This window comes from Equus asinus, chromosome 10, assembly GCF_041296235.1.
Source record: "Equus asinus isolate D_3611 breed Donkey chromosome 10, EquAss-T2T_v2, whole genome shotgun sequence".
In the NCBI taxonomy this organism is placed as follows: domain Eukaryota; kingdom Metazoa; phylum Chordata; class Mammalia; order Perissodactyla; family Equidae; genus Equus; species Equus asinus.
The window spans coordinates 46469726-46491852 of record NC_091799.1 but is presented as its reverse complement, the minus strand read 5'-3'; the positions used below and the strand labels follow the sequence as shown (position 1 = coordinate 46491852).

The 22127-nt window shown below is 48.2% G+C and overlaps 1 protein-coding gene across 4 annotated transcripts in view; it reads left to right on the top strand.

Annotated features, from left to right (window-relative positions):
• Nucleotides 1-20371, top strand: part of FRMPD1 (FERM and PDZ domain containing 1) — a 140581-nt gene extending 120210 nt beyond the window's left edge. For all 4 annotated transcript variants that reach the window (XM_044779198.2, XM_044779199.2, XM_070519165.1 and 1 more), the window contains 9 exons: nt 3003-3128; nt 4228-4347; nt 5199-5335; nt 6356-6482; nt 6619-6714; nt 8435-8617; nt 9446-9593; nt 11607-12413; nt 17728-20371. In XM_044779198.2, the coding sequence (XP_044635133.2) occupies nt 3003-3128; nt 4228-4347; nt 5199-5335; nt 6356-6482; nt 6619-6714; nt 8435-8617; nt 9446-9593; nt 11607-12413; nt 17728-20096 (4113 nt within the window). In that variant the 3' untranslated portion in view covers nt 20097-20371. The remainder of the gene's footprint in view (nt 1-3002; nt 3129-4227; nt 4348-5198; nt 5336-6355; nt 6483-6618; nt 6715-8434; nt 8618-9445; nt 9594-11606; nt 12414-17727) is intronic.
• The last annotated feature ends 1756 nt before the right edge of the window (nt 20372-22127 follow it).

Sequence of the window (22127 nt, the reverse complement as noted above, 5' to 3'; positions counted from 1 at the left end):
AGGGCCTCTTTGACCCCGGAAGCCTAAGCCCACAGGAGGAGGGGCAGAGAGGTACGGACATGTTCCGTGTTCACACACGTCTGGCACTCTCCGAGCAGTACCTTGGGTACTATCTCATTTAATGCCCCTGGTAATCCTGTGACATGATGAGTTTTACCCTACTTTGCAGTTGAGAACACAGGCCCGAGAGATCCAAAACCTGTCAAGGTCTGCTAGCTCATAACTGGCTTCAAAACTTGGTCTGTTCTGAGCCCTGTGCTGGCGTCTGCCATGCTGCCATGCTGCGTAAAAGGGAAGTTTTGCAGGTGAATTAGACGAAGTTTCTACTTCTGTCATCCTTGATCCAAGTGCACTGGAATGGAAGGGAGGATTTATTTAAAGCGAGTCCCCCTTTGGTGGCCAAAGACACTTTGAGGTGATTTACGATAAAAGCACACACCACAGGGAATTAAACCAAGATGGATAGCTGGAGCTGGGGAAATGAGCAAGGACTTCACTGGTGTAACACTGGTTCATCTTACTTATCTGTAGCAGTCAAATTTTTAAAAGCAAATCTTTTAGCTCTTTATGACAGAGAATAAGGCATAAAAACAAATCCTATGGGCAAAAAAGGGAAAAAAATCACTGAGTTCATCAGTGACAGCTCCTCCCCGCTCCCCTGCCAAGAGCAGCAAAGTTCTTATATTAGAAAACCCTCTTTCTCTAAATCAAGGAAAATAGTATGTCATTCGACCCAGCGAACGTTTACTGACACTGTGTGTGTGCCGGCAAAGCTGTTGGTGATACAGAAATAAATGACCCAGGATCACACCCAAAGGGAGCCTGGAGTCTTGGTGTGGGGCTGGGTGAGGAGGCGAGACCCTGGGAGAACTCCCTGTGAAACGGTGAAGGCACAGTGTGCTCAGGATCGTGAATGCAGGACGTGAAAATCGTGTGGTGTCAGCTCGGGGGAGAGAGAGCTTCCAGCCAGGCAGCAAGGAAAGGCCCTGGGGAGTGGTGGCCTATGAGGCAGATGTGGAGAGATGGATGGGAATGGGCCAAGAGAAGTGTGTGAAGACAGCATCCCAGGCGTGAGGAACGGCACCAACAAAGACCCAGCGATGGGAAAGTTTGACAACTGTATGGGCTTGTGAGCAGAGTATTGGAAGCAGCAGCAGAATATAAAGTGGGTGAAGTTGATTGGCACCTGATACTTGAGAGCCTTGAATGTCAAGCTGAGGAGTTTGGATTTTGGCTGGTGGGCCATGGGGAACAACTGAATGTTCTTGAGCAAGGGAGAACAGAACCAGTCCAAGGCTTAGATAAGTTCCTCTAGATCAGGGGTCAGCAAACTTTTTCTGTAAGGAGCCAGATGGTAATTGTGTTAGGTTTCGCAGGCCGTGTCTGTTACTCAACTCTGCCATTGAAGTGAATGGGCGAGGCTGTGTTCCCATGTAGCTTTAATTACAAAACCAGCAGGGGGCTGGATTTGGCCCAGCGGCTGTGGTGTGCCCCACCCTGCTGTAGAGGCAAGATGGAGGTCAGGTGGGTAGCAGGGGATCCTCAGGACACCACTCTACAAAGCCAGGAGGAATGCATGAGCTCAAACCAAAGTGGACATGGGAGGCTAGAGAGAGGACAGTTAAGAGACAGGCTCTCCGCCATGGCCAGAGCACAGTAGGCAGTGAGTGAATGTTGAGTTCCAGAAGCAGAGAGACTCTCAGGACTTAGTCACTGGTTGGTTATGGAGGGTGATATTTAGAATTGGGCATTGTGAGGAATAGGGAGCACCGAATGGTTTGGCGCTTACTGAATCGGAGGTTCTAGCAGGACGTCTATGAGTCTACGATGAGGATTCCTCAGGTGAGAGTTGATGGGGCATCACTGAGTGTCAAGATTTGGGGATATCATGGAGCACAAGATGGACAAGGTTCATGCTCTCGGGGGGTTTACCGTCTAGCGGGGGAAAGACAACAAGCAAGAAAACAAACATCAGCAGCTGGCATGTGTTGACCACTTGCCGTCCACCAGGCACTGCGCTCAATGCCTTGTGGGGGAAATTGCTTTAAGGCACACAGCAACCTTGTGAGATGGGTGCTGATATTATTCCCAGTTTACAGATGAAAGTACAGAGGCATAAAGAGAGTAAGCAGTCTGCCCGGGGACGCACAGCCAGTAAGTGGTAGTTTGGGTCTAGAACCCATTCCCTTAACTTTACTATATGGTCTCTTACTAAAGAACATAGCTGTTATTGAAAAAACTAATATTAAATAGTGATGAGGGAAACAAACAGGACCCTGGGACAGAGAATGACAGGGACAATCATATTTAGATACATTTAGACCAAAGAAAGCCTCTCTGAAGAGAAAGAAATAGCCTTGTGAAGAGTAATGGGAAAAGAATGCCAGGCAGCGGGAACAGCATGTGTGAATGCCCCGAGGCAGCTAGGCCTTATGATGACAAAGGGCTGCTGTAGCGAACGAGGGGAATGTGGCATGGCAACTCTAATGGCACAGCATTAATTATCACTCCATCCTATCAGCCACTCTAAGTAGGCATCATTATCCTCCATTTCACAGGAAGAAACTGAGGTTCAGAAACTTCAGGTCGATTTCCCACCAGGAAGTCCCAGCGGGTGGTGGTGGGATTCTGTCTGATGAGCGGTTGAAGATGCAGACCCCAGAGAGAGGTTGGATCCAGAAACCCTGAAGAGAGGCAGAGGCCCCGCTGGCTGGCTTCAGCCTTCTAAGTAAATCAAGAAAGGATGGCTGTATGGGTGGTGCTGGAGCCTGAGGAGAGGGGAGCAGTGGGCGCAGGGCCGTGAGGGGCTCTGAGAAGTCCCACATGTGGCCTGGCAGGATTCGGCCCCGTGAGTTTGGCAGTCGACCCGGTCAGCACAGGCTTTTCTCTCCCCAGCTGCACCGAGGAGCAGAGAGCAGGTCAGGGGAGCCCTCCGTGCTCTGTGCCTGAGCCTGAAGACAGGCTGCTGCTCCGGTGACCTCATGCCTCTCTGTGCCTGGCAGGACATCATCGTCACAGTGAAGGAGAAGCTGTCGATCCGAAGCACGGAGTACTTCGCGCTGGCCCTGGAGGAGCAGTACAACATCTCCCGGCTGCACCTGCTGCACGAGGAGGAGCTCATCCAGCAGGTGCACTGCCCCTGCCCCTGGGGAGGAGACGCAGGCTGGGCTGGCGGCTCGCCTCAGCCAGAGCCTCAGACAGGGCTCACCTGGAGGCGGGATGCACTTTCTCGTGCGTGGAAGGCCCAGAGCTCACTCAGCCTGGGGGATCATGGGGCAAGAACAGCCTGAGTTTTGTATGAAGTCAGCAGGGCCCCATTTTGCAGAAGTGGGGACAGAGGCTCAGAGCAGTAAGGTGACTGACTCAAGGTAACACAGCTGAGGGAGCTCCATCTTTGGTTCCAGCTCTGGTGATGTTCCCCTGAACCTGCTGCCTTTGAGGTGGCAGGGAAGGACCTAAGCCCTCTGTGGGAGACGTACCCCCTGCACTGGTCCCTGATGGCAGGATGGGCACTGCACTCAGTCCGTCTGGACCATTCGAACTTACAGCCATTCAGTGGTCTGTTGTATCGGCTTTTTAAAACCAAACACAGGTCACTTGAACAAATCCTTGTAGTGTGTGTACCATTATGAAGATGAGCAGGATGTCAACAACTGGAAAAGGAGAAGGGGCTTTTCCAGCAAGGGAACAGCATGAGCAAGGCATGACCTCATGGAAGCCACACTGAGCATTCCTTATTGCAGGTGAATTCTCACCCAGGTCACTCACCTTCTCATTCTGCTGCCTGCAAACTTTATCACTTCCATTCAGTTAGCATTGGAAGAGACGATCAAGTTAAATCCCTGAGACAGTTTAAGTGGAAAAAAGTGAGGTGCAGAATGCTGGGGGTACTATACTGTCATTGGTGGAAGGAAAAGTCTATATGTCCATGGAAACATGTGTATACATGGCCTGTCTCTGAAAGGGCACATAAGAAATTTTCTCTGGAAAGAGGAACTGGCTGTTGGGGTCACTGTGAAACTTTGCTCTTTTGAGCTGTTTATATTTTATACCCATGGGAAAGAAAGCCAGATTAGGTACAAAGGTCTACGGCTGTCTTGGGAAGCACTGAAACTGAAATCTCTGAGGACTCTCTCATTGTCTCTTTTTTTCTTAAGCTGCTTTGTGGGATGTTGGGGAGAACAAAGGCAGGTAGACGATCAACCCCGTCTCCCTTACCCATCGCAGGTGGTGGAAAGGGAGGAGACGCATGACTACCGCTGCCTCTTCAGGATGTGTTTTGTTCCCAAGGACCCCCTGGACCTCCTGAAAGAAGACCCCGTGGCCTTTGAGTACCTCTATCTGCAGGTGACTGGGTCTGCGCTTCCTCAAATAGCAGGGGTTGTTCCCAAAGATGGCAAATTGGGTTTTGAACATGAGCTCAAGGCAATTAAGCAACTCCCTAGTAGGGATTATCTTTTTCTGGAGGAGAATGGGCCTGATTATCCCTCAGAATTCCTTTTTCCGTCACTGAGTTGCTATGTTAGAGATTTGTGACGTATTACTGAAACTTAGGCTTCGTCCCCCATGTGGATGGCGCATTTTCTAATAATGCCACTGAGGATCTTGAGAGTTGTGGTCTCGGTTGCTAAAAGCTTTAGTGCTTCAAAGGCTTGTTTTAGAAATGATGAAACTGAGTCTTGAAAAGGTCACATGATTTGCCTAGGTCACCCATTTAGTGGCAGAGCCAAAAAGGGTTCCTTGGCCCCCAGCTCTGCTTCCTTAGGTGATATTTAGTGTGTCATTTTTATTCTGATGATAAAGAATCATTTGGGAGGCATCACCATTTTATGGATGAGATAACTCATACTAGGTGGATTGACTTGCCCAAAGTCTTACAGAAATGGTGGCAGCAAATGATAGCAACAACACTACTTTATGTTTGTGTAATACTGTGTCCTTTATAGCTGCTTTCATGTGCGTTATCAAATTTAAACCTCACAGAAGCTGTGCAAGGTAGACTTAACTATCCTCATTGAGTGATGGGAAGACACCAGTGTTCAGGGGGTCTTAGTCACTTAACCAAGGTCACACAGTTGAGAATCGGCAGAGCCAGGTCTCAAAGTGAGCTCCTGGTCCTGCTGCCTCTCAGCTGAGAGAACTGGGAACACAGTCTGTCTGTTCTTGTTTCCCAATTCCGCTGATCTAATCTCTTCCAGAGCTGCAGCGACGTGCTCCAGGAGCGCTTTGCTGTGGAAATGAAATGTAGCTCTGCTCTCCGACTTGCGGCTCTGCACATCCAGGAGCGCATCTACGCCTGCGCCCAGCCACAGAAGATCTCTTTGAAGTACATAGAGTGAGTGGGGGGGGGGGCCTCTGTGTCTCCTCAACAGCAGCTGTGTGGCATTTATAACTTGGCTGGCCCCTGGCCAGGATGGCCGGATTCCACAGACCGCTGATATTCACCCACCTCCCCATCTGTCTGTCATCTTTGCTTCCATTTCCCTCTCCAGCCCAGCCTGGCTCCCCCGGGTATCAGAACCTGGCTGCTCCCTCTGAGGCAGAAGCCAACTCCAGGTGAAATGACGCAGGATCCCAGTGTAAATTCCCTGTTCCTGGGGGGATGTCTTGGGAAATCGGTTGACAACTTTGGTGTAAAGCCCTTCTGAGGGCAGGAATGCCTTGGAAATTAATTTACGGCTATGAACCAATTAATGTAATTAATAAATTGGTGTGAACCCATTGGTGATGCATTATATTCCTGTTGAGGCCATTTCAAGTCCTGGAATTCCAGCACCTCCTGATTCTTAGCTTAAAATTTCACGTTGGTCTAGGCAGGGTCACCCAGGTTCGCTAACCTCCTCACCAGATCTCAGCTCTGTCCTGTCTGGTCATCATAATCAGATGGGGAATCATGTTTAAAACATAAAATCTTCGGCCTCACCCCTGATATACTGGCTCAGATCTCTAGGGAGTGGGACCTGAGGTTCTGTATTTAACTGGTTTGTTGGGGGATTTTGAAGCTGTCAGGCTGGCACCATTCTGAAGCCTGGCCTCGGGTTCACAGGTGCTCCACGTTGCCCACCGAGTGTGCGTTGTACGTCTGCTGAGTAACGAGCTCCCAGAATGATCAGTGGGGTTTAATTCATGAATGGCTGTGGCTGGTTTTTGTGGAGAGTGTGTTTGTATAAGTATATATTATTTACACACACTCCACAAAAACCAGCCATATATAAATCTATCTTCTATTGAGAAAGAGGCTCATAACTGCAGTGTTGCGAGAACACTAAGTGCTAAATGAGATGTGATTATGCTCTTCATTAGAGCCCAGTACACGGTAGAGATGGGCCTCCTTGTCTCCAATGTCTCCTGGCAGGAAAGACTGGGGAATAGAGAACTTTATATCTCCAACTTTACTCCGAAACATGAAAGGCAAAGACATCAAGAAAGCCATTAGCTTCCACATGAAGAGGAACCAGAATCTGCTGGAACCCCGACAGAAGGTAATATATCAGTGGCCCCTGCCACCCCATACAGCTGTCTGTTGTGAAACCTCAGGGAAAGCATTTTCAACATTGCCTGGATTTTAGGCAAGTGAATAACTCTGATTTAACAGTCTGTTTTTTCCCCCCATTTAAGCAACTTATTTCTGCTGCCCAGCTACGCTTAAATTATCTACAGATCCTTGGGGAACTCAAGACGTATGGTGGGAAAATCTTTAATGCTACTTTAATGGTACGTATCAGAGAACAGGGGAATCCTGCTCTTATAAGGGATGCTAGAGGTCCTCTGAGGAGCATGGCATCTTTTAGCCTAAAATTCCTGAGGACTCTGTCCAGTACTAGAATTTGTTTGGGAAACTAAATATTAATACCGTCGGGGAGTGTTTAGCATGCCCTTGCTTGGTGCCAGCTCTATGACAGATGCTGGGGGAGGCAGAGCTGAATAAGACGTGATTTCCACCCTCGAATGATGGAACAGGTACCCAACCAGACAAAGCAAAGCCATGAGAGAGGCACAGAGCTGTTGCTGTGGAGTTTAAAGACAGCGGATAGCAATGCCAGCTTCAGGTTGAGTGTGGGAAGGAGAAGGGATTAGGAAAGGCAAGAAGGCTGGGTTTGGCCCAATTTCAGTACAGAGGAAAGGCTCTCTGAGGGAAGGGTACTATAAGCAGTTTACTCTGGAGCTTTGGGTAGATGAAGGTGAAGAGGAAAAGTTGGAAATCACGAAGGAAAGGTAATAATGTTAGACTGAGTGCCAGGCTGGGGTCAGGAGAAGAGAAGAACTGAGGGGTGGGCCTGAGAAGGGAAAAGGGAAGCAAGTGAGGCCTCTGCTCTGTCGCCCATTCCTCCTCAGGCTTTCTTCCTGGAGCCCAGGCCCAGAGCTTTGTGCTTTTCAGCAGTCAGCGACTGGGGGTGTGCTTTAAGGGAGCCCTCCCCCACCACTCAGTCAGCCCAAGAACTCTCCAGGACAAAGCCAGACAATTTACCATTTAGAGATTTTTTTTTTTATATTAACAAAGCTCCTTTCAGTGGATTTGGTGTGCCTCTCAAGCCATTTACAGTGATGGGTCAATTTAATCAGATTGCTGACCTAACAACGTGGATGGAAAAAGAAAATCGATGTTTTGAGAGAAAGGAAGAGCATCACATAGCTAGGGGAAGGGAAAAATAGATTGAATCTTTGTACAAGCAGATGACCAAAAGGTGGCAAAGAGACTGGATCACAGAAAGGGAGGCTTGAAGGTGCAAGAAAAACTTTCCTGCCCTCTCCCAGCTGTCAGGTTCCTGTTTGCAGTCCCTCTTACCTCTCCTGTCTGAGGAAAGGACTCGCAATGGCAGAAGCAGCCAAGCACATGGAACTGGCACAGGATTCTTGCTGGGCCCTCGGGGTCACAAACGTGGATAAAAACCAACTGCGTCGTCAGGGAGCTTAACATGGACTCTGAGATGTGAAGACAGTAACGACAATAAGAAACTGTAGCTCCTGCTACCAGAGAAATACACAGTGGGGTGTGGGAACAACCCAGGAGAAAAGAACTGTTTTTGTTTGAGGAGGAAGATCAAGCAGTTGTTTTCCACAGATATTTGCAGTAGGTTTTGATGGAACCTTTTAAAAAAGGGTCAGGATTTCAATAGGTAATGATGGCGGGGAAAGAACTCCAAGAGGAGGGCACGGCGTGATTATAGGCACTGAGGTGTGAAAGTGCAGGTTGTGTTTATGGTACAGCTAAGAGCCCTGGGGTTTGGCTCCCTATTGTGAAGGGTCTTGGGGGAGATGAATTTATATTTAATTTAGCCATAGGCTCTTGCCTAACTTGGTAGTCCAGGGAGTGGTGGCGAGGACCTGAAGTAGGAATCAAGGAGTTTGCAGAGAGAGGTATCATGTCTCACATGTACAATGTCTTTTCACTAGCTCGTGAATGGAAACTAACTCTCCTTCCTGCTGTCTGCAGTTACAGGATAGAGAATCCTACATTGCCCTTCTGGTTGGAGCCAAGTATGGGATTAGCCAAATTATCAACAGCAAACTCAACATCATGTCGACATTGGCAGAGTTTGCAAACATCAGCCGCGTAGAGCTGACGGAAGAGTCTGAGAAAGTGAGCATGGTCAAAGTGTATCTTCAGGACGTCAAGGTAACACACGAGGAAGGCATTCTGAATCCCGCTTCTGGAATTTGGGGCTTAATTATTCTAGGGTAGTTTATATGAGTTTGAATATTAACAAAGTCTAATGTCCATTTGCTAAAGAGGATGAATTGTCTGTCCTGTCCCATCAAAGGGAAAGTGATGCACAGGGTGCATTTTCCTGGGGAGGTCCTCAAAGGTTTTTTTATATAAACTGAGCCGGACCATGTACTTTCCTGATTGGTTCAGAAACTTAGGTGGGAGCACCAGAGAATTTTATCACATGCATGGGACAAGAGTGGCTGCCCAAAAGTTTTGAGTGGCAGCAATTAAAATGAGTAAATGATGCAGGGGACTTCCTGAGCCTTTCTGGAAGGTGCTACATTTATCCTGCCTGCCTTTGATGTCATCCCAATATGCTCAAGGATAGTGCTTTGTTCTTCTTATCACCCCCTCTCTCTTTCTCCACTTGCTCTTGCTTTTTCCTTTTCTAGGTCAGGTCTTGAAGGGGCCCCATTGCATGAATGAGCAGGCGGTGGGGTGGTGGGGGTGGGGGCTGGGGTAGGAGGTGGAAAGGCAGGAGACACTGTGGAGATTCGTTAGGAGGAATCCACTGTGCATGTGTGAGCATGCCTGAGTGCATGTATGGTTGTGTGTGTGCACACGTGTGCATGTACACTCATTTCGAGTCTTGTTGGTTAGGATACAGGACACCAGGAGGCCTGTGGATCATGCCTGGATTTACTTGGAATCTCTCATTGGCCGCACATGGCCTCGTCAGTCTTCAGCCTGTCCCTTAGCCCTTTATGAACGTAAGAGCTGTCTTTCCCTTTAAAGGTTCTGACTTTGCTGCTGGAATCCAACAGTGCAAAAGACCTCGCCTGCCTGATTGCCGGCTACTACAGGCTGTTTGTCGACCCAGTTACCTCCATTTTCCTCTGGCCAGGGAACAAACATCAGGGGCACCGGGTGTCTGCTGAAGAAGGTGAGGCGCTGAGGCTTGCTCCAGTGAGGATGGGCCCATTTCACAGCCTAAAGGGAGGTGCTGAGCTGAGCCGAGACTTCAGCTCAAGTAGATGAGAGCTGTTTCTCCGTTTATTTCCTGGCCAAGAGTTGATCTTTTCAAAATCCTAAATAGAGAAGTTTCCTTCGTACCTGAGAGTCCTCTAAAGCCAAGAATACTGTTAAAGGTCTCTGAGTCCCTGCAGTATTTCCTAAAACCATCTCTAAGATCCACTGTGTTTTGTCTTTCTTTGCCAGCAAAAAGAGATGTCACTTATTTGTTCAGAGGGTACAAGTGGCCTAGCTTCTCGTTCCATGCCCACACAGTCTCTGGCATTCTCGTGAATTACGTAACAGAAATTTTCAACCTTACATGTTTAGAAGAAGGGGGTACCTGGAGATAGAAGGGACTCGAAACCATACCATATAAGGAATGAAGTAGTGGAGGCCAGATGAGATGAGCACTTTCCAGTGTGTCCCAGGCTTCTGCCTCAGCACTTTGATCGGCATTTTCCCACTGGTGTGCTGACAAATGTTTAACTGCCTCTGCAGGGAAAAACAGAAACAAAACTCTGATTTGAAACATTGACTATTTCCATGGTATGAACAATCCCACCGTGGCTAATTTCAAACTACCAGCGTGATGACACTGAAGGTGGAAATGGGGAGAGATGCTCAGGAGCACACTGTTATATAGCGTTTCCTCCATATAGATAAAATAGGCAGAAATAATCTCAAGAGTTTGATGGTAGTAAGATAAAATAATTAGGAAGTGATGCATTTGGGCATTTGTTACTTTTCTTTTTAATACCATTTTTGAATGAGGGATGATACCTCAGAGTCTGGTCGGGAGAAGGAGCAGTTGTGGAGGTGTGGTGGCAGGAGGCACTGCTTCTTCAGGGGCCAGTGACAGTGGTAAGATAAGGTGCTCCGGGGGGGAGGAGAGTATTTGAATTAGATCTTGAAGAACATGCTGGGGTTAATCAGGCAAAGAAGGGAGGCGAGATCATTTGAAGCAAGGAGGCAACATGGAGGCATGACACAAAGGGCAAGGTCATGATCTGTGAGAGGCTCTCTGTAGTGGCTGGAGCATGGGAAGGCTGCAGCAGGTGACAAGGCTGCGGAGGAGGGGTCAGGGCCACCCTGTGAGAGGGGTGACAAGGCTGCGGGGGAAGGGGTCGGGGCCACCCTGTGAGAGGCCTTAGCTCTCACGAGATTGCTTAAGCTCCTCCCTCTAGGCAGGGGAGGCCATCAGAAGGTTTGAGAAGAATGTGATGTGATCAGAGAGAAGTTTGTCGAAAGATCACGCTGAAAGCTGATGTTGGAGGAGAGATTGGAGACCTGGCTCAATGCCCCCAACCCCATGAATCCTTCCTGAGTACCAGCAGCTAGATGAGTTTTCACTGTTTTAAAAGCCCTGTCACACCAGTGGGTCCCCAGGGCCTGGCTTCAGAATGGTACCAGCCTAGCAGCCTCAGAATCTCCCACAGAGTTACTCAGAATACACCTTCTCAGGGCACACTCCCTAGATGTTGGACTCAGTACATCAGGGCTGGGGCCAAGGATCTGTTTCATCTTTTCAATACGATTCCCCTCTGACTTTGATGCCCAGACAGGACAGAGCTGAGATTCGAGCAGGGGCTGCGCAAACCTGGGTGATGCTGCCCACAGCAAAGTGAAACCCAGTTAAATCCCCACCATGTTCCCGTGGACAGATCACTCTCCTTGAAAGGAGAGAAGGGGGGAGTCCTGTCTCCATTAGGTGGTTCAGATAGATGTGAGAAAGGAGGCCTGCTGTTCTGAGGGGAACGTGGAATTTGAGTCTCAGGGATCCCGTGTCAGTCAGTATAGCATGATCTGGGACAGTCACCCTTCTGGACCTCGGGTTTCTCCTCTGGAAAATGGGAGGGCAGGCAGTGTGGGGGTGAGAGGACACATGGGCATCTGCCAGTCCCCAAATGCTGTTTTGTAACTCTCGGTGTCCCCCTTGTTGCAGGCTACGAATCCAGGGCATGCAGCGACTCCGAGGAGTCCTCGGAAGTGGACTGCATGCCGGAGCCTCGCTCTGACGGACGCCTGCCGAAGCCGGGCCCCTGCAGACCACTCGTACAAGAGCAGCAGCCTCCTGGGGACAGCCCCGCGCCTGAGGTGGCCAGGAGAGGCCCGAGCACCTGCGGGGCCAGCAGCACGACAGACAGTGCCGAGTCTGAGGCGTCCGACTCGGCCAACACTGAGAGCCGAGGCTGCAGGACCAGCGGCTCGAGCGAGTCCGTGGATGCCCTGGAAGAGGACGACTTGGACGCCTGCTCCTCCAGCAGGTCCGGCTTCTTCCCCTTTAGCTCGCCAGGCTTCCTGGAGAGTCTGGATTCCGACAGCCAAGAAGAGAGAAACAGGATTGAAACGAGTGGCTTCCTGTGTCTCCTGGACCTGGCCCAGAGAGCCAACGCTCAGGGCCAGAAGACAGAGTTTCCTGAAAGCCCCGCTCCCGAGACGTTCAGCTGGGGACCAGAACTGAGTGCGGTCCCGCTGGACCCCAGGCTCTATGAGGGCAGCCAGACCGACTACTACAGCCTGTGCTCCAGCATCTCCCTGGCCAGCCACCTGAGCGACAGCTCGGAGAACACAGCTTCCCGGCAGGGTGGGGGCCCGCCAGCCTGGGGGCAGCAGGGCTGGACGGAGCCCCAGCCCAGCTCCACGTTGGAAGCTCTGGCCCCACATCTGCCGCTGGCCTTTGAGGATGGCAGCTCGGATGAGGAATACTATGATGCTGCCGACAAGCTCACACCCCCAGATGCCCTCTCAGGTGAGCCCTCCCCAGCAGGTCTGTAGACTCAGTGGGCAGCTCCTGAGTAGCCACCAGGGACGGGGACCAAGCTTGAGGGAAAACCACATGAGTAAAGCAGGGTCCTTGTCCTCTTTTGAGGAGGCTGCCCTGGGCTCAGTGGACCAAAGTATGAGCATCGTGACTTCAAGTCAGGACTACAAGGGAGGTTCAGAGAACTGTGAGCAAGCAGAGATAGATGGGAGGCACTAATTCAACAGTGGGAATCAGGGAAGGCTTCTCAGAAGAGGTTGCCTATAAGCTAGACCTCATGAGATGGACAGAATTTACAGAGAAGGAAAAGAGCTTGACAGGAGTGCCCAGCAGAGGAAAGCGGCTGTGTCACTATTGACCCTGAAGTCACACTTCAAAAAAAAAAGTGATTAATTTAAAACAGACTGGACTTGAAGGCCAGGCATTTATCAAGGGAATCCTAATGAACTCAGTGGTTATGTGGAACAAATCTCTGGCCTTGGCTACTGCCTGGATGGCTAAAACACTGTACCCCAAGTTTCCTTTAAAAGCAGGGAAGGAGTCAGGCTGCGTTAAAACCTGTTGCCAATCTCCCTCTCTTTAAGGCCAGATGGGCTTGTTCAGTGTTTCACTGGTATGGCTACATTTGCAGCTATATTTGCTTCTTCTTTGGGGCTAAAAGATGTCATTACTACATATGGAATCTCCGACTAAATTTACTCAAGAAGCCCTTAATGATAGTCAAGCAGGAATAGCCTTATTAAATACTGAAATGTCTTTAATGAGAAGGGCTGTCCTTCAAAACAGTGCAGTTCTATGATCTGAAAGTTTATCAGAAAACTGTAATCCAGAGTAAGTGTCAGAGTCCTTTCCATGAATTCCTCTGAAGATGAGACATTTGCAAAAGCAAAAAGCATCAGAGTAAAACAAACTGACTGTAACCAACACAAGACTTAAAAATGACAATTGACAGAGAAACTTGGTTATTTCTGTGATATATAACAGCTTAAACTAATAATTAGAATTATGGCTGATAGGACAGATCAGAATTTTAGGAATGTTATATAATTTCAGAACATTTATATTAATAACATTTACCCACATAATACCACCTAAGAAAGATTATCATCACTTATCTGATAATGCTTCCAATGTAATTTAACAGACCAAATAAGCCTCATTAGTTTAGAATTTCCCACCTTATAGGAAGAGAGAGCAAATTTCTCTGTGAAGTCCCAGGGGCCCTCTGAAAATCCTCAGAGAAATCCTCCTTCTCCATCCAGCTCAAAAGAAAACCTTTATTTAGGACTTGACTATTTGTTTGAGGGAGAAGCTTGTCAAAAGTATCAAAAGATTTTTAAACACTTACTTAAACAAGACCAAGAGGTTGCTGATCTCATTGTAAAACAAGGGTCACTGAAAGAAGGCTCATAATATTTAACCAAAGTGACAACAGCAAAAAAAAAAAAACCTTAATAGAGAGACCTCTGTCTTTTTGCACCTAGGAAATTACCTTAACAAAACATAGATCTTGTGTAAACTTACTCAGAAGGAAAAACCTTTTATAACTTCTTTATCAAGAGCAGACTAAGAGTTTAAGAAAATTATCCTTTTTAGAGAGAAAGCCAAATTCTAATTTTTGTACCAGTTTACTTTTTCATATTAAAACCCATTTACTTAATTAGATTCATTTCAATCTTAGCCAACTTGACCAGGCATAAAACTCTTTTCAGAATTTCTCTTACACAAACCTTCTACAACTTTCTTTTTACCTTCAGGATTTGTTCCATGCTTTCTTTTTTTTTTTTCTTTCTAGTACATTAAGACAAATTTATCTTTCTTATGCAACCAAACAAAATATTTCCATTCTTTATACCTTCTTTACTGGAAACTTACACTTTACTTTCATTGAATGCAGAGCTATTTTTCTTATTAATTTCTAGCAGCTTTATTCACATATATTAGAACTCTTTAACCTTGAACAGACTATAGTAAACACTAAAATAGTAAGCAATTATGAATTGTCTTTTATATCAGCATTCTAAACACTTTCATAATTTCTAGAAACACGCCACACTTTACAGTAAAAGACCCAAAGGCTTTTAGCCTCTCTGCAATAAGAAGGCAAAAGTAGATAAACTTAGATACGTTTAGCAATAATGTTTCAGTGTTCTATCCAATCCAAAAATGACCCAGATACTCAGATTTTTATCATTTAACTTAACTTGGCAAAACTCAAGATTGTTACCAAAAAGAATTTTGAAGCTGTTTTTTTTCCCAAGTATACAGACCATAAAACAGTTATTGTACCCACTTTTATCTATTTAAATCATTTGTTTCCAACAATTATGTTCAGATTACCCACAAAAACTTCATGAGACATTAGACAAAACTGATCATTTAAAGCTATTATTTTGCTGACGAATTTCTAACAGACAACATGAACTTATCGGACTAGTAAACCCAGGCTGCATGCCTGCATCATATGCAAATACCAACAACTCTCGAGGACATGGCTTTTCAATCAAACCAACAAACTTAAACTTTCATTAACCAAAGATTAATCTATATCATGTTAACTTGAAAGACATTTGAGTTAGTTCTATTTAGAAAAACTTTTTGTAAGCGCTTACTTTGTCAATGGAATAGAGCTCTTTAGAAATTGTACCATCTGGAGGTAAAGTGTCACATGTTTGTAACATATATAGATACAGACAGACAGACAGACATATAGAACAAAGATTTTCCTTAGATTTCTGTCTCATAGCAGACCACGGTGAAAAAACTTGTTTTCCCAGTTTTTTTTTTTTCTTTCTCTCTTTCTTTTGGCCTTAGCAATCTGGCTTGGGATCCCCCTTTGTTAAGCAATTGCAATCACAGCGTGAAGCCAACTGGAGTCCAGAGGAGAGTCTGCATATTCAGGAACTGATCGGGCTGTTTCAGAAGCTCGATTTCCGGCTTCTCTTTTAATTTTGTTTTGTTATAAAGTCCGAACAACTTCTAAGGACAGTGTCGTGGGTCAGGAAGTGTGCTGCTTGTGGGTGTTACTCCCTATAGAAAGGTCGTAAACACTCTCTTATGTGCCTTGGTTTCTCCTCCGGTGATCTAAAACCACCGTAGGGGCTTGGAACGCAGGTGACCAGCCCTTATGTGCGCGTCCCCGGACGAGCCTGTAATTAATTACCGTGAATGAGAGTGGAGTTCCCTATGGAACCGCTGCACATCGTAAGGATTGATCCTCTGACACTCCCGCTGAGGTCCTTAGTCACCTAAGGATGCCTTTTGGTAAAGGCCTGGAGGAGCAAGTGTCCCTTTTCTTTGGAGCTGAACATGTTCAGTCTCTCATTTCTCTATCAAGCAGTTTGTTCAGACTTTATAAACACAATTCTTTCCAATTTAAAGCCAAATTAAAAAGGTCAGCCTTCCCCATTCACTCCCAAGTTCCTCTAGGCTCCTCTGACCTAGGAACTTCCCTCTAGGCTGCTCTGGCCTAGGAACTTCCCTCTAGGTTTTTCTCCACCTAGGAAATGTACCAGTACCCCTCAAAGCTGTCGACGAAAATAATCCATAAGCAATCTATAAATGAAAATTTGGGTGAGTTTATTCTGAGCTTAAATCTTAGGATTATAACCCGGGAGAGTCTTTCCACAAAGCAACAGAGCACTCCAAAGAAGTGGGGGTATAAGGGTGGTTATATACCCACAAAGAGTATGTTTCACATATGATTGAAATGTCCCTTTTACAATAGTCACGAGACTGCTCTGTCAGCACAGCGATTGATGGAAATGGCAGATAGGTCTGCTGTCTCAGTGAACGCCGCGCGGGGTAGCAGGTGTGTTGCCTCGAGCTGGGTGAGCTGGGTGGTCAAAGGTGAGTGCAGCAATCAGTTCCTAGCCTAAGGAAGGATGCTTATCCCTAAGGAAATGTCAACGTGGGGGAAGCTGCACCTTTATCTTAAGGCCATTTGTTCTGGCCATAGGAAATGTCTAAGCAGATATACAATGTGTGCTCAATAGCCACAGTCAGGCCCTTTTGGAAAAAACAAAGTCAGGCCAAATTAGGTTTATACCAAATGTCTTCCTCATATACTCCAATATATCCTATGGCTTGCCATTTTTATTTGTCACTGGATACTCCCTTTTTTATAGGGAGCCAGTGTGGCACTGAGAGGATGGCCCAGAACTGGGACTCCCAGCCCCTGCCCCACTGTGCGAACCTCTCTCTTTTTAGGCACTGTGGTCAGTGGCTGTAGGTGGCTAGGGCAGGAGCTCCAACATGTGGCTGGGTATCAAATCACCCAAGGGACCTGATTTCAATACTAGAGATTCCTAGGTCCCAGCCTCAGACATTCTGATCTAAGAGGTCTGCAGAGCAGGCTGGGATTGGATATGGTTTTTAATAAGGTGCAGCCAGGTTGGAAACAACTGGTGTGAGTCTAAGAGCCCTGTGATTCTCAAGTGCCGGGCTGTGATCCTGATTCCTTCTGGCTGATTCCCAGGACTCCTCCACACAAGTGCTTCTCTCCTCAGAAAGATCCATCCTGGTGTGCACAAACCCCTCACGCCCGCAACTGAGGGTCGTGGCCACTTTTTGTCAAAAGGAAGCTCCTTCAGAACCCTCACACACGTAGTGACGGTAGTAATGGCAGCAGCAACAGCTGTCTTCAGTGAACATCTGTTAGGCACAGGCCCTGTGCTAGGAGCTTGACATGCACAGTTCATTCCAGCTGCTGACTGACTCGGGTTAATGAAAGCACAAAGGAAGAGTGTTAGAAGGGTGTGAGGCAGCTTATGGAGCTGCCAGCAGAGCTGAGGCGCTGGTTCAGACCCAAGTGACAACCACACTCAGAGGCTGGGTGGCAAAAGACCGCCTTGTCAGGATACTGTGGCTACAAGAAAGGGCTCTGCCTTTTTTTCTTTTCTTTAAATCAGTGTGTTTGAGTTTGAAATTCTAGGAAATTTGTGGCTAACTTTCTAGATCACAAATCTGACCGCTTGGCTGACGTGGACTGGGCGCCTTCATTGACAGTTCCAGTCGACTGTAACCCCCCAGGGAGATGTCATTCTTCCCCGAGAGGAAGTGGGGGGACTGTGACCAAAAAACAATGAAATGGATCTGGGGCAACCAAGAATCAAGAACTGTCTACAGCAGTTATTATCCCCATCTTCCAGATGAGGAACTTGGGGGGATCGAGGTTTAACTGCCCGAGGTTACACAGCCCAGCCAGGATCTGAACCCAGTCAACCCTGGGTCCTGAGCCCAAGCTCTGTATGTCTCTTGGTTTTTCTGCTTTTCATGGCCTTTTTCCCTTCTTGACTCTCAGGGCCCAGAGCTGTTTCTGCTGCAGACCCCAGTGCCACAAGCCTGCAGAATACGGCTAGGACCTGCAGCCTTGAGGACAGCCTGAATCCTGGGCTGGATGGAAGACAGCCAAGCAGAAGGGGAGGGGTGAAGAAGTATGCCAAGACCCTGAGAAAAAGGAGGTCATTCCTGCAGACTGACTACACCTGTCAGGTCTCATTTCCCCTGGTACCATCAGCCTCCCTGGAGAGCGTGGACCACGTGTGCTACTATGACAGGCAGCCCTACCTGGCCCTTGGTGCACCCTCCCTGACTGTGTCCTCACTGCAGGATGTGCAGGCTGAGCCCGGCCTCCTAGAGACCAAGGCCCTGGGGCTGCTGGCTTCCCTGGGCGAGACCAAGAACAAAAACCCAGCCTCCCGGGTCATGGAGATGGAGCCCGAGACCATGGAAACCAAGTCGGTTATCGACTCTCGAGTGTCTTCTATTTCTGCTGTTCGCCTCCGGATTGACCCCAACCATAGAGAGAATTCTGCTGCTGTTGCCGGTTCCCCAGCAAGCACCCCTCGCTGTTCCAACCCAGGTTTATCTGGCCCAGATACTGCTCAGGCAGGGCCTTCCCAAACCTTACCTCCATTTCAAGACTCAGAAGGTAGTGCACGTGAGGAACTTGCCATAGAGCTTGGGGACAGCACCTCTTCCCTCTGCAGTGCTGACCTGAACCCAGACAGAGTCTGCCTGACCGTCAGCCCAGGGCCACATAATGTCTCTCCAGGAGACACACTAGAGCTGGGAGGAGTCCAGCTGGAAATGGGATTGGGATCTTTGTTTACAAATCATATGCAAGAACCTGCCCCCAAATCCACAGAGCCTTTGTTGTCTCCTCAAGACAGGCCTGGAAGTGGTGAATGTGGAACAAATTCAGGAGAGATGATGGCTTCTTTCCCTACAAAGGAGGAGCAACGAGGACAACTATCTTTGGAAGATGATGGAGAAGTTAGAAACGAAAATGGCACCAACTTATTTCATGATGAATCTGGGAAGGATTCAGGTGATGCTGAGGGTGATGCATTCAATGCTATTCCACAGACTGTTGGTGCCAGCGATCCAGCTAGTGGAGCAATAGCCTCCTTCTCCATGGAGACTCCTGTAACAGGCACTGAGCAGACTCCAGCACATTCCCCCATGGACCGCCAAGCACAAAGCAGAGAACCCCTAGGCCAAGCCTGCCAGACCCAAGAACAACGACTACTACTAGCAGAGCTGGATTTGGACCCTGATTTCTTGCTTAGGAACCAGATCATTCCATTAGCCTGTCCTCTGGAAGGGGTCAAGGCAGAGCCACTTAACCATGTGACAGGGGAAGATGCAGCCCATAGGGACACTTCTCAGCAGGTGTCTTTTAATCCAGGGCCTTCGCTGCCAAAGCCACCACCGTGTCCCCAAGAGGAGCCCCAGTTAGAAAGTTCAAACCATGGTTCGCTGTCAGAAAGCAAAGACAAAAGCCCTAGCATCTGCTTTCCTGCTGAGAACGCTTTCCTGTGCTTGGCCCCAGAAAGCCATCCAAAAATTTCTGCCAATCTCAGGACGGCCACATCTCTGGGTTTTGCGGCTGTGAATGAGACAGCAGCCCCCAGGTTTGGGATGGAGCAGTGCAGCTGCCAGTTCTCCTATGCCACGTGCTTCCGGGGCCTGCAGCCGGAGACACAGGAAGATGACAGGGACTTGGAAGCACACCTCACAGCCCCGCTCACCTCGCCACCCTCTGCAGGCAGCCGGCTGGCCCAGCCCTGGAGGCGTACCCGGGCCCACAGCTGCAGTGCTGAGCCCCTGTCGAGGAACAACCACACCTGGCCAGAGTACTGCTCCAAGGCTCTGAGGCAGCTGAAAGCTGCCCCAACCAGCACCCCCGAGGGCTTCATCCAGCTCACAGAGAGCTTGCTGGAATTACAGGACATTCTAGATGCTGCTTGGGGGAATGGGAACAAACACCCGCCAGAGAAGTGCACCTGGCACTTTTCTGAAAGCCGGAGCCGGCTCTGCATGGGCTCCCAGAAACTCCTGTCGAGCTGTCAGCATGTGATCAGAATGGACCAGTCCGCTGAAGAGATGCAGGGTGCTGTGCGTGACACCTTCCAGCACCTGGTCCAGCTGGCTGGCCTGTGCTTCCAGTTCACAGACTGCAGCCGCTGCTCCGCCCGGCACAGGGAAGCGGCAGGGAACCTGAGGGACGTGGTGGACACCTACCACCAGTTTGTGGAGGCCGCTAAGCTGACCTGCGAGAGAGGCTATCAAGACCTCAGTGTGAAACTCTTGGCTCGTCAGTGCACTGCCCTCACGGCCGCCGTGTTCTGTTTGACCCAGAAGTTCCGGGCATCCACTGCCCTGTGAGCAGGCCGGCTGCCCCAGCCCCCTGCCCTGCCCTGGACACTTCCCTGAGAAGTCCCTTCCATTCCTCCACCCACCCCTCTCAAATGTTTACTATTTAGAATATTCAAATAAACTGCTGCTTAATCTTGGCCTGAATCATACAGAGTGATGATAAGTTTGGGTCAGAACATTCAGTTAGATTCATTCAACAAACATTCACTGGATACCTCCTTTATACCAGGCCATGTACTAGACGCTTAGGCTATAAGGATGAATGAGACAAGTCCCAGCCCCTGTCAGGATGCTTGCAGGTACAGATAAGTGGATCGCCATCAGGAAAGTGTGTATCCTGAACGGAGCATGCCCTGGGGATGTGGAAGCAAGAAGTCACAAACCGTCCCAAGAAGACAGGGATGAGGGAGGAAGGGGTGGCGAGGGTCACGAGAAACACAATCTTAACTTCTTGTATCACACTGATTTGGCGATCACCTTCGTAATAGGAGTGAATGCGTGTGATATTTGATAGATTCCACCTGGGAGGGTTTTGGTTTGCAGCCCTGCACCAGGAGGCCTGGTATCTTTGTCGGCCTCGCTGCGACAAGCACAGGTTTCCACTAGGTGGCAGTAACTTCATCAGTTGCATGGCCCCATTCATCCAGGTGTGCTCGGTGCTGTATCTGAACCTGACAGCGCTTCTGAATCTTGCACCCTATTTCTCTTTTAAATATCTAAAAAGGCAAACATTAAGGCCCTGAATTAGATTTGCCTTTTTAAGAGTCATGTTAGAGCAAAAGAAATGTATTCAGTACCTTTCTCACTAATCCTAGTTGAGCCAGTTAATCCCAGTTAATCTTGGTGGGACCCTGGACAAGCAACTTAACTTCTCAGTGCTTTGGTTTTCTCTTCTGTAAATTGGGGGAACTAACAGTGCCTGAAGTGTAGGGTAGAACTCTAGCAAATACTCAGTTACTGTTGATAATAACCCCAGCCTTTATGGATGCCTCTCCTGGTCAGAAACCCTCGCCTGCATTTGTTTGCAGACAGGAAAGCTGACTTCAGCATAGCCCTGGGATACCTTTCTCCCCTAGCTTCTCTGTCCAGGCCACAGGTGGTCTAGACACTCACCTTGGGCTCCTAGAGTTCACTCGAGGGGTCCCTTCTCTGGGGCTCCTGATCAGCTGTGAGCTCAGGCTGCCCCGCCGTTCGGTTCCTCCAGGGCTCTCTCATTCCTCTGCTTCTGCCAGCACAAGCAGGAGTGGAGACGAAGGTATGCAGTCACAAACCCGAGCTCTCTCCAGTCAGAAGGAAAGCAATCCTTTGGGAGGAGAGAAAAGATATCCTTCCCATCCCCTGTTACCAGTTACTTGTTAACTAGTAACCAGTTACCCAGTACTTGTGCCGAGAAAAGATTTATTTTCTTAGAGTCCTGTTTCTTTTCACAGAATATTTTGAATAAAATTTAAATCAGGCTCTTGAACACAGATTGGAAGCGATTTCGTGGCAAAGAAAAACAAGAACAATAGGACACTGAAATAAAAATTGTATGGTGTTAAACGGGGCCTGAGTACTTCTGCCAGCAGAAGGCTATGAAGAGCTACATAACTGATTTACGTGAACACAATATATATGGTCACAAGTTTAGGGAAGTAGCTCACGACTTCAACCCAGTTAGGGCTTGAATCCTTGCAGTGATATTATAGGCACTTCTCCAGGCCTCAGTTTCCCCATCTGACAAAGGAAATATCAGGCTCCATTTATGAGGGCCTAAGTGTGCCAGATGCCTCATTTCGATACCTTGAAGATATTTTCTTATCAACATAAAACACCCCAAAGTGGAGATGGTTGTATAATATACATTCAGCATTATTGTGAGAGAAATCACAGAAGGCAGGAAGAAGGCCGAAGCCTCCAGCACGAGCACTCAAATGTTTGTTTCCTTCTTTGCTTCCTCTCCCCTCAAATCCATTCATGTTCTTGGGTTGCTAGTGTGTGGAGCTGGTGTTTTGCTCTGTGGTTCCCGTGAGGAGCTCTAAGTCCCAGAAGTTCTGGGAA